The following is a 16,820-nucleotide window of genomic DNA, read 5'->3' as shown; positions in this document are numbered from 1 at the left end:
GAACACTTCATTCATTCAAATCCAAAAGATTCCCAGGCCTAGTCATTTCAGGATAGATGCAGATATTACACATGTTACCACTACTGCTGTATTTCTGTGTCGCCCATGGGTGTCACTTTATCATTTCTGCTGAACCATCACCGTGTCAGAGTTCATTTTCCTCACCTTTGTCCTGCATGACGCTGAGCAAACTGTTCACTACAGCGCAGTGTGTCAACTATCATAACCATTATTATAATTATCACCTAATCAAACACTGTCTCTGTTCTGTGTCTTTTCATGCAGGAAGTACATGTAACTAATACTTTAAAGGTAGTAAAGTCCATCTACCTTAGCTTGTTATGAGATTTAATTTAATATGGAACACTCGCGCTCCTATTGGCTCGTGCTCAAACACATTGTACGTGGTTAAGGGGCGGGACATCTCTAAGCGGTGGACCAATCACAACAGAGACGGTGTGTTTCCTGTTGATGTGATATCCATTCAGCTCCACACACAACGTCAAAGATAACACACTGATTATGATGTTAGTGTTTGACACATATAGCACTCCTGTGGTGGAGACTCACATTGTTGTTAAAGCTAATCTAATCCTTTGTTTTTATGTTTAAAATAAACTCCAAGGTGATCCTTTTCCAGCAGGAGACTAAAATGGACGGAAAACACTGAGTAAATACTTCTAAAATCCACAATCTGCGCAATACTTTTGAATAAATAGATTAACAGCGGTATCAGCTCTGAGCATCCGTGTAATCATGAATCAGTCAGAGATAATATTTAATGAATGATGCAGAGTTTGTCGTGGGTGTCGCCTCATGCATGCCAGCAGCTGTCAAACATGCACTGCAGTAACCCTCACAACATGTCACTCAAAGAACTACACAACTAAAACCTCTTTGCATCTAAAGTCCTTTTAATCTGAAGTAAAGCCAACTCTGCAGCCAGATAACCCAATATCATAACTGAATATATAAATTAATCTACTTTAAAGAGTCCTCTCCTGCTGATGTTCAGGTGTATATCAGTATGTAGTGTCTCTACTTTAAAGAGTCCTCTCCTGCTGATGTTCAGGTGTATATCAGTATGTAGTGTCTCTATTTTAAAGAGCCCTCTCCTGCTGATGTTCAGGTGTATATCAGTATGTAGTGTCTCTACTTTAAAGAGTTCTCTCCTGCTGATGTTCAGGTGCATATCAGTATGTAGTGTCTCTACTTTAAACAGTCCTCTCCTGCTGATGTTCAGGTGTATATCAGTGTGTAGTGTCTCTACTTTAAAGAGTCCTCTCCTGCTGATGTTCAGGTGTATATCAGTATGTAGTGTCTCTACTTTAAAGAGTCCTCTCCTGCTGATGTTCAGGTGTATATCAGTATGTAGTGTCTCTACTTTAAAGAGTCCTCTCCTGCTGATGTTCAGGTGTATATCAGTATGTAGTGTCTCTATTTTAAAGAGCCCTCTCCTGCTGATGTTCAGGTGTATATCAGTATGTAGTGTCTCTACTTTAAAGAGTTCTCTCCTGCTGATGTTCAGGTGCATATCAGTATGTAGTGTCTCTACTTTAAACAGTCCTCTCCTGCTGATGTTCAGGTGTATATCAGTATGTAGTGTCTCTACTTTAAAGAGTCCTCTCCTGCTGATGTTCAGGTGCATATCAGTATGTAGTGTCTCTACTTTAAAGAGTCCTCTCCTGCTGATGTTCAGGTGTATATCAGTATCTAGTGTCTCTACTTTAAAGAGTTCTCTCCTGCTGATGTTCAGGTGTATATCAGTATCTAGTGTCTCTACTTTAAAGAGTCCTCTCCTGCTGATGTTCAGGTGTATATCAGTATGTAGTGTCTCTACTTTAAAGAGTCCTCTCCTGCTGATGTTCAGGTGTATATCAGTATGTAGTGTCTCTACTTTAAAGAGTCCTCTCCTGCTGATGTTCAGGTGTATATCAGTATGTAGTGTCTCTACTTTAAAGAGTCCTCTCCTGCTGATGTTCAGGTGTATATCAGTATGTAGTGTCTCTATTTTAAAGAGCCTTCTCCTGCTGATGTTCAGGTATATATCAGTATGTAGTGTCTCTACTTTAAAGAGTCCTCTCCTGCTGATGTTCAGGTGCATATCAGTATGTAGTGTCTCTACTTTAAAGAGTCCTCTCCTGCTGATGTTCAGGTGTATATCAATATGTAGTGTCTCTACTTTAAAGAGTCCTCTCCTGCTGATGTTCAGGTGTATATCAGTATGCGGTGTCTCTACTTTAAAGAGTCCTCTCCTGCTGATGTTCAGGTGTATATCAGTATGTAGTGTCTCTACTTTAAAGAGTCCTCTCCTGCTGATGTTCAGGTGTATATCAGTATGCAGTGTCTCTACTTTAAAGAGTCCTCTCCTGCTGATGTTCAGGTGTATATCAGTATGCAGTGTCTCTACTTTAAAGAGTCCTCTCCTGCTGATGTTCAGGTATATCAGTATGTAGTGTCTCTACTTTAAAGAGTCCTCTCCTGCTGATGTTCAGGTGTATATCAGTATGTAGTGTCTCTACTTTAAAGAGTCCTCTCCTGCTGATGTCCAGGTGTATATCAGTATGTAGTGTCTCTACTTTAAAGAGTCCTCTCCTGCTGATGTTCAGGTATATCAGTATGTAGTGTCTCTACTTTAAAGAGTCCTCTCCTGCTGATGTTCAGGTGTATATCAGTATGTAGTGTCTCTACTTTAAAGAGTCCTCTCCTGCTGATGTTCAGGTGTCTCTACTGTGACATGTCTTATTTTACGTGTTTTCTTTTAGTTCCTGAATGTAATGTGGATCCTAAATGGACTACATGTGTTTCGTTTTGACTTGTCATATATTATGAGTTTTAATGAAAGTACCTCTACATTATCTTCTCAGCATTTGGTCAAGAAATGTGTAATATTTAACTCTAAATATTGCCCAACCCTCGTGGCAAAGTGTGTTTACTTTCACACAAAACAGCATCAAGTTGTTCAAATGTAGATGTTGGAAAAAGGGATTGTTTTCTTTTTAATTCTTCTGCAAAAAAAAATTGGGAATAAAACGGAATAATACAAATATTTGTTTCTTGACTTTTTCACTTGTTTTGTTTTTATAAAATATACATATCTGAGCGTTGACTGATTCTAAAAGAAGTGTTTGTTAATGATTAATTTGGGAGTTGTTCACTGAGTACTGAGGTTTTAGTCCAAGGTTGTTTGTGTGTTTGTTTATGTACGCAAATCCTCAAATTTTAAGAAATTGAAAAGAATGATTTTTACGAAAAAAGGACTAAGACAACTTCAGAATCCACTGAATGAACCTTATTTCTTGCAGTTATTCAAATAAAAAATAACACCTTCTCCTCTCTTTGTTCGTGTCTCTAGTTTGATGGACAGAGAAGTGACTCTACTGGGAGAAATGGACAAAGTGAAGGCAGAGGCCAGTAAGTACTGTTACAGTTATTTATCCTAACAAGTGTGTAAACCGAACCACAGTTCCTGCTTCTCCACACACACACACACACACACACACACACACACACACACACACACACACACACACACACACACACACACACACACAGTGAGTATTCTTCAGGTATAATTATCACCTGACTGAGAGGAAGCAGATGTCCCAGATTCAGATTGTGTGTGTGTGTGTGTGTGTGTGTGTGTGTGTGTGTGTGTGTGTGTGTGTGTGTGTGTGTGTGTGTGTGTGTGTGTGTGTGTGTGTGTGTGTGTGTGTGTGTGTGTGTGTGTGTGTGTGTGTGTGTGTGTGTGTGTGTGTGTGTGTGTGTGTGTGTGTGTGTGTGTGTGTGTGTGTGTGTGTGTGTGTGTGTGTGTGTGTGTGTGTGTGTGTGTGTGTGTGTGTGTGTGTGGACAGAGCAGGACTGCATATTTGTACAAGTAGGCCATTCTCCCTGCTGTCCTCTGGCTGCAGTGTTGTGTGGAGCGGTGAATAGTGTCAGGTGTCGAGGTGCGCTCAATGCCGTCTTTGTGTCTGTGGCCGGGGAGTCGAGAGGAAAGAGGAGAAACTCGAGCATTTCTTCCACCTTTTCACAAAAGCAAGGCTACCTCAAACATGCACCTTCTAGCTAATGTGCCCCCTGGTTTGGATCTGGGCTCAGCTGATTATATTGGTCTCATGTCAGAGAAAACGGTAAAAGGAAATGTCCATGCCAGTTTTCCCAAAGTCCAAGGTGATGACTTTAAGCAAGTCTCCAGATTCCAGAGGCGTTTACTGACATTAAAGCATTAAAATGACTAGAATGAGGTTTTATAGAGAGAAGATCCACTGCCAAACTGAATGCAGGAAATTAAGTAACAAGAACAGATTCTGAGAAAAGTTCATAATTCTGAAAAAAATCTGAAAAACAAATCTAAATTCTGAAAAAAGCCATATTTCAGAAATAAATCATCATTATTATTTTTTAAATCTGAAAAAAAGTTTTTTAAAAAGTACACTTCAATCTTTAGGACACTTCAATCTTTAGGACACTTCTGTCTTGAGGAGACTTCGGGCTTTAGGACACTCCAGTCTTTAGGAAACTAAAGTCTTTAGGACACTTCAGCCTTTAGGACACTTCGGGCTTTAGGACACTTCAGTCTTTAGGACAATTTGGGCTTTAAGACACTTCGGTCTTTAGGACACTTCGGTCTTTAGGACACTTCGGGCTTTAGGACACTTTGGGCTTTAAGACACTTCGGTCTTTAGTACACTTCGGTCTTTAGGACACTTCGGGCTTTAGGACACTTCGGGCTTTAGGACACTTCAGGCTTTAGGACACTTCTGTCTTGAGGAGACTTCGGGCTTTAGGACACTCCAGTCTTTAGGAAATTAAAGTCTTTAGGACACTTCAGTCTTTAGGACACTTTGGGCTTTAAGACACTTCGGTCTTTTGGACACTTCGGTCTTTAGGACACTTCGGTCTTTAGGACACTTTGGGCTTTAGGACACTTTGGGCTTTAAGACACTTCGGTCTTTTGGACACTTCGGTCTTTAGGACACTTCAGTCTTTAGGACACTTTGGGCTTTAGGACACTTCGGGCTTTAGGACACTTTGGGCTTTAAGACACTTCGGTCTTTTGGACACTTCGGTCTTTAAGACACTTCGGTCTTTAGTACACTTTGGTCTTTAGGACACTTTGGGCTTTAGGACACTTCGGGCTTTAGGACACTCCAGTCTTTAGGACACTTCAGTCTTTAGGACACTTCGGGCTTTAGGACACTTCAGTCTTTAGGGCACTTCAGTCTTTAGGATACTTCTGGCTTCAGGACGCTTCAGGACACTTCAGTCTTTAGGACACTTCAGTCTTTAGGACACTTCAGTCTTTAGGATACTTCTGGCTTCAGGACGCTTCAGAAAACTTCAGTCTTTAGGACACTTCAGTCTTTAAGACACTTCGGGCTTTAGGACACTTCAGTCTTTAAGACACTTCGGGCTTTAGGACACTTCAGTCTTTAAGACACTTCGGGCTTTAGGACACTTCGGGCTTTAGGACACTTCGGGCTTCAGGACACTTCAGTCTTTAGGACACTTCAGTCTTTAGGACACTTCAGGCTTTAGGACACTTCAGTCTTTAGGACACTTCAGTCTTTAGGACACTTCAGTCTTTAGGATACTTCTGGCTTCAGGACGCTTCAGGACACTTCGGGTTTTAGGATACTTCGGGCTTTAGGACACTCTTTAGGACGCTTCAGTCTTTAGGACACATTCTGAGAAAAAGTCACAAAAAAAATTCCAAATTCTGGAGAAAAGGAATAATTCAGAGAATAATTCTTCATTCTAATGAAAAGTCAAAATCTGAGAAAAAAAGCTATAATTCTTAGAAAAAAATGATTCAGATAAAAATAATCACATTTGGCCCTCACCAGCTTCCATAGGAAGCAGCAATTCCTCAAATGTTTGTCGAAAATGGGAAATGCTACTTTCACAATTTAATATTTTCCGTTTTTTAAATTAACTTCAGTTTAAATATATCAACCGACACTGGTGGCGTTAACACGTTAAAATACGCTCCATTTGTTCAGCACAGTCACAGCTTGTCTAAAGTAAACATGTCAGATACTGTCCATGAGGTCATATGTTCAGGATGCAGACAGGGAATACATGTGAAGTGTGTTTTCAGTGTGTAACAACATGTGTGTCAGTGCCTTCACGTCAGCACATGCGTGACATCGTGATGTGACGGGAGTTATCTTTGACCCGTGTTTACTCTCAGACGCCGAGTCAGCTGCACTTTGACCTCTCAAATCACAAGAGGACAGCTGATCCTCCGGGAAAACGAAACTTACCGACACTGAAGGAAACAGAAAGGGAGCAGTTACAATAATATGCAGCTGTTTTCAGAATCAATGAATCACTTAGGCTCAGGTTCTTCATGTTAGTATGTAGTGTCTCTACTTTAAAGAGTCCTCTCCTGCTGATGTTCATGTGTATATCAGTATGTAGTGTCTCTACTTTAAAGAGTCCTTTCCTGCTGATGTTCAGGTGTATATCAGTATGTAGTGTCTCTACTTTAAAGAGTCCTCTCCTGCTGATACACCTGAACTTCAGCACGGTCACATGACTTCACGTAACCATCGCTAAGCTAAAGGAGGCTAATGTTAGGGTTCATGCTTTCTGATGTTGTTGTCTTTACCAAAGTAGACCACAACCATAACCAGTATGTAGTGTCTCTACTTTAAAGAGTCCTCTCCTGCTGATGTTCAGGTGTATATCAGTATGTAGTGTCTCTACTTTAAAGAGTCCTCTCCTGCTGATTTTCAGGTGTATATCAGTATGTAGTGTCTCTACTTTAAAGAGTCCTCTCCTGCTGATGTTCAGGTGTATATCAGTATGTAGTATCTCTACTTTAAAGAGTCCTCTCCTGCTGATGTTCAGGTGTATATCAGTATGTAGTGTCTACTTTAAAGAGTCCTCTCCTGCTGATGTTCAGCTGTATATCAGTATGTAGTGTCTCTGTCATGCTTTCCATCTGTAAACGATCACGCTTGTGTTTCAGTGATGATCCTGGGCGCCCGGCAGAAGAAGGCGGAGGAGCTAAGGAGGCTCACAGATCAGTCGGCCTCCATGTCAGAGGAGCAGCTGACCGAACTGCGTGCAGACATCAAGGTAGAGTGGTGCAGTGATGTCGAATTTCTGGGTTGGTCCCTGAACGCAGCATCTCCCGGGTCCAATGGGATTTCTCTTCTACTTACACGTTTAGTTCAGCCGGATAATCTCCACATATTAACATCACTTTTTGATTTCTGAAGTAAAAAGCTAATGTTGGGCTATAAAGGAACTACAGCACGGTCACATGACTTCACGTCACCACCGCTAAGCTAAAGGAGGCTAATGTTGGGCTATAAAGGAACTACAGCACGGTCACATGACTTCACGTCACCACCGCTAAGCTAAAGGAGGCTAATGTTGGGCTATAAAGGAACTACAGCACGGTCACATGACTTCACGTCACCACCGCTAAGCTAAAGGAGGCTAATGTTAGGGTTCATGCTTTCTGATGTTGTTGTCTTTACCAAAGTAGACCACAACCATAAATAAGAAATGTATTTTGGATTTATGTTTTGATTATAATCCGTTGTCTCCTCTTTCTTTTCTCCGCAGCACTTTGTGAGTGAGCGTAAATACGATGAAGACCTCGGGAAAGCTCTCAGATTTACGTTTGATCTCGAGCCGCTGAAGGCGACCATCACAGGGTTTGGATCAGGTACACCTTCACCTTCATCAGTTTCTTTATTAGTAAAGGGAACCTCTCATAAAAGACTCCTCATACAAAATATCTTCCCCACAAATCAAGAACTACAGTTGCGTTTAATAAAAGTTAGTTCCACAGTTTGATTAGTTATCAATTTATATTGTTTATGAACTTGTGTGTGGTTTGTTTACAGAGAGCATTTACTCTTTCCAGCTACATTTCGTTTTTTATTAGGGTTGATGAACTAATCTTAATTTTACATAACTTGCGTCACCTATACTGCAGGAGGCAAAGGAACAATGTTTGTCTGAATTCATTATTGTTTACACGTAATATTATAACAGATTGCCACAAAAATGACCCTTTCCCCTCTTGAACTGTCAAATCAGTCCAAATGAATTGCAAAACATTCAACCTGAGCTAAAACGCTAAGTCATATATTAATATTGTTTAAATATATTGAATGTATATCTAAGACTAGACAGATTATGATTCTTTGCAGCACAGCTCCACCTACTGGACGTTTCTGGAAATACATTTACATTTAAACATAGGATTGAAACCGTGTTCATTTATTATATTCATAACATGATGTGAGGCTGAATATATTTTTACATAATCTAAATATGTGTTTGCCGCCGCGCTTCGTTAGTATTTGAGGTTTCAAGCTGTTTGTCATTTCCTTTCTTTCTCTCAGTTTACCATCCCAATACAGGATATTCAAACCGCTCTCGCTGCAGCTCCACGTCGTCCGTCGCCAGCCCCCCCTTCGGAGAAACACCCCCCTCCCAGACCACGAGCCCCCCCAACGACCACCGCCCCCCCCCAAACAAACAGGTGAGATCACTTTAAAAAATCAACATCCAGCATTCAGGTCGTGAACATATAAATACCACACTGTCCGTATACTGATATACACCTGAACATCAGCAGGAGAGGACTCTTTAAAGTAGAGACACTACATACTGATATACACCTGAACATCAGCAGGAGAGGACTCTTTAAAGTAGAGACACTACATACTGATATACACCTGAACATCAGCAGGAGAGGACTCTTTAAAGCAGAGACACTACATACTGATATACACCTGAACATCAGCAGGAGAGGACTCTTTAAAGTAGAGACACTACATACTGATATACACCTGAACATCAGCAGGAGAGGACTCTTTAAAGCAGAGACACTACATACTGATATACACCTGAACATCAGCAGGAGAGGACTCTTTAAAGTAGAGACACTACATACTGATATACACCTGAACATCAGCAGGAGAGGACTCTTTAAAGCAGAGACACTACATACTGATATACACCTGAACATCAGCAGGAGAGGACTCTTTAAAGCAGAGACACTACATACTGATATACACCTGAACATCAGCAGGAGAGGACTCTTTAAAGCACAGACACTACATACTGATATACACCTGAACATCAGCAGGAGAGAACTCTTTAAAGCAGAGACACTACATACTGATATACACCTGAACATCAGCAGGAGAGGACTCTTTAAAGTAGAGACACTACATACTGAAATACACCTGAACATCAGCAGGAGAGGACTCTTTAAAGTAGAGACACTCCATACTGATATACACCTGAACATCAGCAGGAGAGGACTCTTTAAAGTAGAGACACTACATACTGATATACACCTGAACATCAGCAGGAGAGGACTCTTTAAAGTAGAGACACTACATACTGATATACACCTGAACATCAGCAGGAGAGGACTCTTTAAAGTAGAGACACTACATACTGATATGCACCTGAACATCAGCAGGAGAGGACTCTTTAAAGTAGAGACACTACATACTAATATACACCTGAACATCAGCAGGAGAGGACTCTTTAAAGTAGAGACACTACATACTGATATACACCTGAACATCAGCAGAAGAGGACTCTTTAAAGTAGAGACATTACATACTGATATACACCTGAACATCAGCAGGAGAGGACTCTTTAAAGTAGAGACACTACATACTGATATACACCTGAACATCAGCAGGAGAGCACTCTTTAAAGTAGAGACACTACATACTGATATACACCTGAACATCAGCAGAAGAGGACTCTTTAAAGTAGAGACACTACACACTGATATACACCTGAACATCAGCAGGAGAGGACTCTTTAAAGTAGAGACATTACATACTGATATACACCTCTTTAACTCTCCCCCCACCCCCCCCCCCCCTCCCCCCTCTCAGATTTTCCAGGGTAACCGGCGCACCTTCCAGGGTCAGGGTTACCACTCGGGGGCTCAGCGATATAACGGCGCCTCGTATCACGACAGGAACTTCGCCCGGGCGAACCACCGACAGCACCAGAGTGACGGGGGCCCCCCCGGCCCTTCGCAGCCCCCCCACAGAGGCCCCGCCCCCCCCTCCACCTCCTCCAATGGGCTGCCTCAGAGGACTCCGCGGACGATGACATTAGAAGAAAAAGAAAAACGTGAAAAAGCTCAATCAAAACCCATCTACTAACCTGCCCGGTAACACCCCCCCCCCCCCCTCCACCATTAACCCCCCCTCCCTACCCTTTACTAACTCCTTTCAATGAAGAATAGAAACACGTTTACATTATTCCGTCAGCTGTAGAGACGCCTGTTCATCCGCCATTCATCCATTCATCCTCCAGACTTGAAGCTTCCTCTGCGTCCTCGTTAGGTCAGGGCTGTTCACTCTGAGGGAAATCAAACACCAATATATTTCTAATATCATCCCTTTATAATTGTGAGGATATTGTAGGGTTGCTTTGGCTCAATATTTACGTAATTTAGATAAATAATCATCAGTAATGTGGATGTATTGACTGAATTGGTAAAGGGAAATGAGAAAACATTTATTGGTCAGTTAGTCCTCGTTTTGAGTCAATCAGAGCAGAGCTAGTTGCATCTCTTTCTTTATGCTAAGCTAAGCTAGCTTCTTACAGACATGCAGTCAATCTATCCAACTCTCCGCGTCTCCTTCCACGCGTCGTCTCTGTTCCTCTGCACATATTTAAATCATGCTTGCCTTTTTGTCACGGAGAGAATCACGTTTGCCTTTTCCCTCCAGACGTCTGCATCATGACGGTACTTTAGACTAATACCCCCCCCCCCCCCCCTCCTCTTTTGATAATCCCATATGTGAATGAAGCAAACTCAGAATCAAGCCGTGAGTTTGAGGAACAGGAAGCTGCCGTTCCCTCTCGTCTGAAGGACTGTCTCCTCTCCTCTGAAGGACTGTCTCCTCTCCTCTGAAGGACTCTCTCCTCTCCTCTGAAGGACTCTCTCCTCTGAAGGACTCTCTCCTCTCCTTTGGCTTCGTTCATGCAGGCTGTTTACATGATGATCCTGTCGTCTTCCTTCCACTCGTTAAGAAACTGAAGTTATAATATTATTTCCTTCCTCGTCTTTAGTTCCCCTGACCGAAGGGAGAGTTTTGTTCTCGTTTGAGATTTAAAGAGTTATTATTTGTAGTTAATTGTGTGGAGAGAAGGGTTAAAATGTGCTTAAAATAGGATTTACAGTCGAGGAATAGTCGGTCATTTTGAGGATTTGTCATGCAGGTTTTAACGCATGAATCTCGTCTTCGTTGCAGAAATGTAACGACTTTTTTTGTTTCCTTTTTCCAACGATATTTTCCCACTTACATCTAGAAAACTTAGGTTGCTTCTGTCTCATCGAATGGGTTTCATTTTCAAGCAGAGAAACCCTCTCTAACTCAAAGGGCTATCAGCGAGCGCCGACGTCAATCAACTCCATTTCCATAAGTGAAAAAACAAAGCTCCTTCATTTGAATCAGCCCCAAAATGGAACCACTTCTCCCTTAGTCAATGCTTAAGCTTTGATTTCAATTTCATGAGAATCGGACGTACATTTTTTTCGTGAGTGACGCAAAAAAGTAAAAAATGCCCCCATCTCTCCGTTAGAGGCTCCAGCTTAGAAAGAGACAAATGTCTTTCCTAAAAATGTCAAACGATTCCTTGAAGTCCTCCATGGTGGCGAGTCGAGTCTGCAGTTTGATAAACACATTTATTCCAGTTGTTTTGTTCACAAAGACTCAAATCGAGCTTTCTTTATGTTTTTACACTTTAAACACTTTTTTAGTTTCACATTCCAACCTGTAGGAATATTAATTTATCGCCAAAGAAAAATAATTTCTTGCTGTTTTTTGTTTTTTTAAGCTGCTGCCTTTTCCTCCGCACAGCCTGTAAAGATGAACCCCCCCCCCCCTCCCTCTCTTCTTCTTGTACTTCCTGTTCACCTTCTCTCCTGTATATACATATAAGTGTAGCTGTCAGTGTGCGCTCACGTGGGGCGTTCTGTATGTGATATTCATATGAGGCATCACGAGGTCCTCCTTTCTGAGACAACTGTAAACTCAAAGTGCCTTTTCTTGTCTCACCCCCCCCCCCCCCCCCCCATACCCTGATCCATTGACCCCCACCCCCACCCGAGTTATGGACCAAAGACATCGACCGCCCCCCCCCTCTCCTTTCTCTCCATTCACTGAATTGCACACTTTTCATTTACTACGAATAAACGTTTTGCAATATTGACTGTGTGTTTTATTTTTTGATTAAATTCTGCTTTAAAAGTGGAAATAATGTTGAAAAATGTGAGAAAAAAAACCTGATCAAAATCTTAATGAACAACATAATTAAGTTATTTATGTCCCAACAATAAGCAGTAGACTGGGTGTTTCTCAATGTCGAGGACGCTTCCTTGGTAGGACATGTCTTCCGAACCAGGTCCTTTGGAAGCGAGGCAAGAATCCTTCCTAGTCTCGGAGGACGAAGAATGGGACAGGCTAGCAAGTGTGTCATATGAGAGGCCCTGCCTTAAAGATTTTGGAAATTAGTCTGTGCGCAAAGCATTGTGGGGATTTTACGAACGCGGAGGATACACATGTTCCGGCCTCGGTAGAATTCCAAGCTCTGGCGGGGCTATGGCTAGAAAGGATCCGTCTTGTGTAAAACTCTCGCGAGAGTTCGGCTGAATGTCACGTGGCTGAATGTTTACGTTTGGCTGGCAGCCTTTCAGTTAGGATCGTTAACATCAGTTGGCCACAGCAAATGCTGGTGAGAAGCTAAACTATTTATTAATTATGTCAATGACAGGGATTGTGATTGTTGAAAAGCGGTCTTGCTGGTGTTCAAAGAAGAATGACAACACTGTACATCACCAACACTATGGTTTATTTTTTATTCACAGGCAAGTCAACGTTGTCGCAGTAAAAGTCCCAAGATAGCTCCTGGTGCAATAAAATGTTCCCTCGCAGTGTTTCACTATTATGTCTGATGTTTCTCTATTAATATTTCTGCTGCATTAATGTGTATGTTGCATCATGTTACTGCTGTAGATGTGTTTCCGAGCCGCTCCGATTACAACGAGAGTTACAACGAGAACGTGACGTCATATTTACACTAGACGGATCCTTTCTAGCCATAACCCTCTGGAGGAGCCTTCCTCGACATTGAGAAACACCCCCGGTTTCAAGGAAGAAATATTACATCAAACGGGTTAAATGTGTGATTTGGTTGTTGTTGGAGCTAAAATGCTCCGGTGTTATTTTATTATTCTCATTATTTGTGAACACCACACACACCTGTGATTGGTTGTTTCCGTTATAATAGTATACTGACTTTTTTCCAACATACTATACTATTACTTTTTCCACATATTTTCGACATATTTTCGTATGTCAAAAAAAGTAATAATGTATATTTAGTATTTTCTATACGATCAAACTCTTAAACAACATAATTAAGGCTTTTCTGTCCAACAATAAGCAGCAAACTGTTGCAGGGAAGAAATGTGACATAAATAATCACTTTAGTTTTAGAGAATCTCACATAAAACAGGTTGAATGTGTTGTTCGTTGTAAGAGCCAAAATGCTCCCGTGTTTATAGTTGTATTGTTCTCATTAGTCGTTAACGCCGCACACTAAGGTCTTCCGTGACCGAGTGATTCTGATTGGTTATTGTTTTGATTTACTTTATTCGATATCCTTAAAAAGTTCACTTTAGTGCAGACTAAATTATTAATACGCGTCAAAGCGATCAACGAGGATTAGCCTTTTCTTTCTCGACGTACTATACTGACTTTTTCCGGATATTTTTAATATACTAGGCCTATATTGTTTTGTTTTACATTTTTCGGAATACTTCATTCGACATACTTCACTAAGAATTTTTTTCAGATTTTTTCTTACTTTACTATTCATTTTTTATGTAAATCATGAAATACATGTTACGTGCCGTAGTGGGTGCGTGTGTCTCTCCCCCTGATTGTCTCCCTCAGGTGCTCCCGATCCCCAACCAGGGCCTCCATAAAGGACCTGAGGAAGGCTGCAGTCTCTCTCCTTCTCCTGTGAGCTCAGTGGGTGATCTGTGCAGGAGTGTAGTGTTTTTTGTTGTCGATGTTGGACGTGCAACTTGTAGAAGTTCTGACCAGCGTCTTGGTTTACTGGGGTCGCTTTCTGTTACGTGAAAGTTGTTTTGGTTTTGTCGTAAGTTTGCAAATTGGCTGGTGAGCCTCTTTTTCTTTTACTAATTAAAAGAACATCTTGTGGCTTCACAAATCAGTTTCCTCTCTCCCGGTTATTATATATTTTTGCGACTTCCCCTCGTACCCCTGGTCCAGGAGGGAACGTAACAACATATCACCCCGGTAGGGATGCCAGCGGTTATTCGCACGTGCGATTGATTTACTGGCGATATACAGAACAGTGAGAACAACACAACTAAAGATGAACAAATGAACAAAGCTGTACGTTCAAAGAAAAGTTCCTCGTTTTTTTTTTCTCCCGCGGGGGGGGGGGGGAATAATCGATTAATATTCGCCAGGCTGTCTGATTTTCGAATTTGATCATGGTCAGTTTCTGGCATCCCTAAACCCCGGTAGCTTGTAATAAACACAAGCACCTTCTAGTGCTTCTCTTGATCCGTTTATTTATTTACAGGAACCACAAACATGATGTATTTTCTATAAAAAGTACTATTCCATTACTTTTTTGGGGATATTTTCGACATAATATACTATGATTACATTTCGAAATTTCGGAATACTATACCATACTATGTCATGACTTTTTTCAAATGTTCTCGACAGCCCTGTTTTATGTAAATCATGAAATACAGATATCCCCAGTTCTTTGTAATAAACACAAACACCTCGTAGCGCTCATCTTGATCCGTTTATTTATTTACAGGCAACAAAAACATGATGTATTTTCTTTAAAAAAAAGATTCCAAATGTCCTCTTCCTGTCCGGAGGAGCAGCTCACATGTTGACATGATTTAAACAGTTTGTTTACCAAACTGAGGACAACAACAACAGTCAGAAATACACAATGCAGAAATACAAATACACAAAGTGAGGAGCGAGTGTGTGAGGAGGTTCAGAGGCCCATCACCGAGGGAAACACAGCGGCACCTGCAGAGGACACACACACACACACACACACACACACACACACACACACACACACACACACACACACACACACACACACACACACACACACACACACACACACACACACACACACACACACACACACACACACACACACACACACACACACACACACGATTGTTTTGTATTTATTTTCTATGTAGCTCCTGCGTTTGTACTCTGTATGTTCTCCTGTATATGTGTGGGAGAAACCAATACACAAAGTGTTGCATTTGTACCTTGGGGGGGGTCCTGGGGCTCGCTCTCGGGGGCCTTCCAGTCCAGCTGCCTCCCCTTCTCGTACAGCCCCTTCAGGACCTTCCTCACCTCGTCGTTGCCCCCCCCGCGGCTCAACTCCAGGTACTTCCTGTAGAGCGCCAGCGCCGTCCGGGCGTCCTCGATACTGTCGTGGGTCTCGCCCTGGATGTTCAGCTCTGCACACACACAGGGGGGGGGAGGGGGGGGGGTACACTTTACTGGCATCGCACAGAGTACAAGACAACGAAGCGCATCGAAACAGAAAGTGCAAAAACAAGCTGAAAGTTGTTCAAGTATGATATATATTTATATCCCTTGTTAAATGTTGTCCCTTGAAAACCCTAATAAATACATTTCAAACATAGATAGAAAAGGATTGATGCGTTCAATGTGCTGAAGGTGGGGTTTATTTGAATGACTTATCTACGACTACTGGCTAGCTTCATCTATAATAAAGTAGTAGTCACGAGAGTGACCCGAAAGCCTCACGATAAACACGGACCCTTCAGCCCGTGGAAAAGTAAAGGTTAGACAATCATCTGGAGATCTTTCAAAACAAAAGAAAGGACAATAGGCGTCCTAACTCACCCAGGAAGTACCAGGCGAGGAACCTCAGAGAAATCATCCTTTTGCGAGGAAGATGGAACAAGTGCACCGTGTCCACCACCTGATCTTTGAGGACCTTCACAACAACAACAACAACAACAACAACACTAAATGTAATTCTTCAAGAGGAAATGTGTAGCTCGAGCTCTGATGTTCCTGTAGGAGCCAGCATGCTAGGAGTCTGTGTTAATAGATATGTTACCAGGTTGTGTTTGACTCACCAGCAGGTTGATGACTCTGAAGTCTTTCTGCAGGCCGTGACCCACGAAGCGCACGCCGGTGTCGATGAGGAACCTGAGCTTCAGGTACGTAGACTTCAGCGTGGTCAGGTGCTTCGAGGAGATCTTAGCGTCCAGGTCTCCGGGTTTTATTCCAGAATACTGAGTCAGGTAGTCCACCACCTGCAGGGAGACACACAGAGGGGAGTCAGGGTTTAAAGAAGGGGTCCTATCCATATGTAGGGTCTCTACTTTAAAGAGTCCTCTCCTGCTGATGTTCAGGTGTATATCAGTATGTAGTGTCTCTACTTTAAAGAGTCCTCTCCTGCTGATGTTCAGGTGTATATCAGTATGTAGTGTCTCTACTTTAAAGAGTCCTCTCCTGCTGATGTTCAGGTGTATATCAGTATGTAGTAACTCTACTTTAAAGAGTCCTCTCCTGCTGATGTTCAGGTGTATATCAGTATATAGTGTCTCTACTTTAAAGAGTCCTCTCCTGCTGATGTTCAGGTGTATATCAGTGTGTAGTGTCTCTACTTTAAAGAGTCCTCTCCTGCTGATGTTCAGGTGTATATCAGTATGTAGTGTCTCTACTTTAAAGAGTCCTCTCCTG

At 41.9% G+C, this 16,820-nt stretch overlaps 2 protein-coding genes across 2 annotated transcripts; one reads left to right on the top strand and one right to left on the bottom strand.

The window, feature by feature from the left end:
* The first annotated feature begins 3,263 nt into the window (after nt 1–3,263).
* On the top strand, nt 3,264–12,225 carry LOC307027301 (uncharacterized protein). Its single transcript, XM_079695523.1, has 5 exons — nt 3,264–3,414; nt 6,977–7,086; nt 7,582–7,684; nt 8,370–8,509; nt 9,891–12,225. Exons 1-5 carry the CDS (start codon nt 3,360–3,362, stop codon nt 10,164–10,166), a joined length of 684 nt encoding a protein of 227 aa, XP_079551649.1. The 5' UTR covers nt 3,264–3,359; the 3' UTR covers nt 10,167–12,225.
* A 2,627-nt stretch (nt 12,226–14,852) lies between these two features.
* On the bottom strand, nt 14,853–16,480 carry LOC307027300 (PAN2-PAN3 deadenylation complex catalytic subunit PAN2-like). The gene is made up of 4 exons (XM_079695522.1): nt 16,211–16,480; nt 15,972–16,065; nt 15,365–15,559; nt 14,853–15,104 (listed from the first exon to the last, which is right to left on the bottom strand). Exons 1-4 carry the CDS (start codon nt 16,442–16,444, stop codon nt 15,070–15,072), a joined length of 558 nt encoding a protein of 185 aa, XP_079551648.1. The 5' UTR covers nt 16,445–16,480; the 3' UTR covers nt 14,853–15,069.
* Between the last annotated feature and the right edge of the window lie 340 nt (nt 16,481–16,820).

Source organism: Notothenia rossii (genome assembly GCF_949606895.1).
Source record: "Notothenia rossii genome assembly, contig: scaffold_593, whole genome shotgun sequence".
NCBI lineage: Eukaryota > Metazoa > Chordata > Actinopteri > Perciformes > Nototheniidae > Notothenia > Notothenia rossii.
Note: the sequence above shows the minus strand (reverse complement) of the source record. Positions and strands in the feature narration are given on the sequence as shown.